Source organism: Sesamum indicum, linkage group LG4 (genome assembly GCF_000512975.1).
Source record: "Sesamum indicum cultivar Zhongzhi No. 13 linkage group LG4, S_indicum_v1.0, whole genome shotgun sequence".
NCBI lineage: Eukaryota > Viridiplantae > Streptophyta > Magnoliopsida > Lamiales > Pedaliaceae > Sesamum > Sesamum indicum.
Window position 1 is genome coordinate 13,670,135 of NC_026148.1, and position 570 is coordinate 13,670,704.

The 570-nt window shown below is 36.3% G+C and overlaps 1 protein-coding gene across 2 annotated transcripts in view; it reads left to right on the top strand.

Annotated features, from left to right (window-relative positions):
* The window catches only part of LOC105160957 (pumilio homolog 2), a 7,373-nt gene that overhangs the window by 3,831 nt on the left and 2,972 nt on the right, over positions 1 to 570 (top strand). For both annotated transcript variants that reach the window (XM_011078501.2, XM_011078502.2), the window contains 2 exons: positions 1 to 30; positions 150 to 257. The exon at positions 1 to 30 is cut by the window's left edge and continues 106 nt beyond it. In XM_011078501.2, coding sequence (XP_011076803.1) covers positions 1 to 30; positions 150 to 257 — 138 coding nt within the window. The remainder of the gene's footprint in view (positions 31 to 149; positions 258 to 570) is intronic.

Genomic DNA, 570 nt, shown 5'->3' on the forward strand with positions numbered 1-570 from the left:
GATGTCTTTGGCAACTATGTGATCCAAAAGGTAATGTGTGTAAACACTCGGGTATAGGTCTGTTCTTCCTGTTGTTGTAAAGTACATTAATAGGATGAGCATATAAATACTCACATATTCTCCTGCTTTCACCTGCTCTCTTTTTTCAGTTTTTTGAACATGGAAGTGCCTCCCAGATCAGACAACTGGCTGAGCAGCTAATTGGGCACGTCCTTACCCTTAGCCTCCAAATGTATGGCTGTCGAGTTATCCAGAAGGTAATCGATATCTTTATCTGATTTTTTCATAGAGCTATATTCTATTTGCCTGCAAAATTTTGGTGCCTCGATTATTTTAATGCTCCTTTCTGGAGCTGCATAATTTTTTTCACCTATCACACTTTGCATGTTTTGAGCACATATAATACTGGGGAATCATCCATTTCCTTCTGAAGGAACATAAGATATCCTAACTTTGTGAGTCAGCTAATTTTTCTCTTATGTAAATGGACAACTAATTCATGCTGTGATACTGAAATCTCTTTATTTCTTCTGTACTAATCTAAAGAGTCAAATCATAAGATTTACTTAT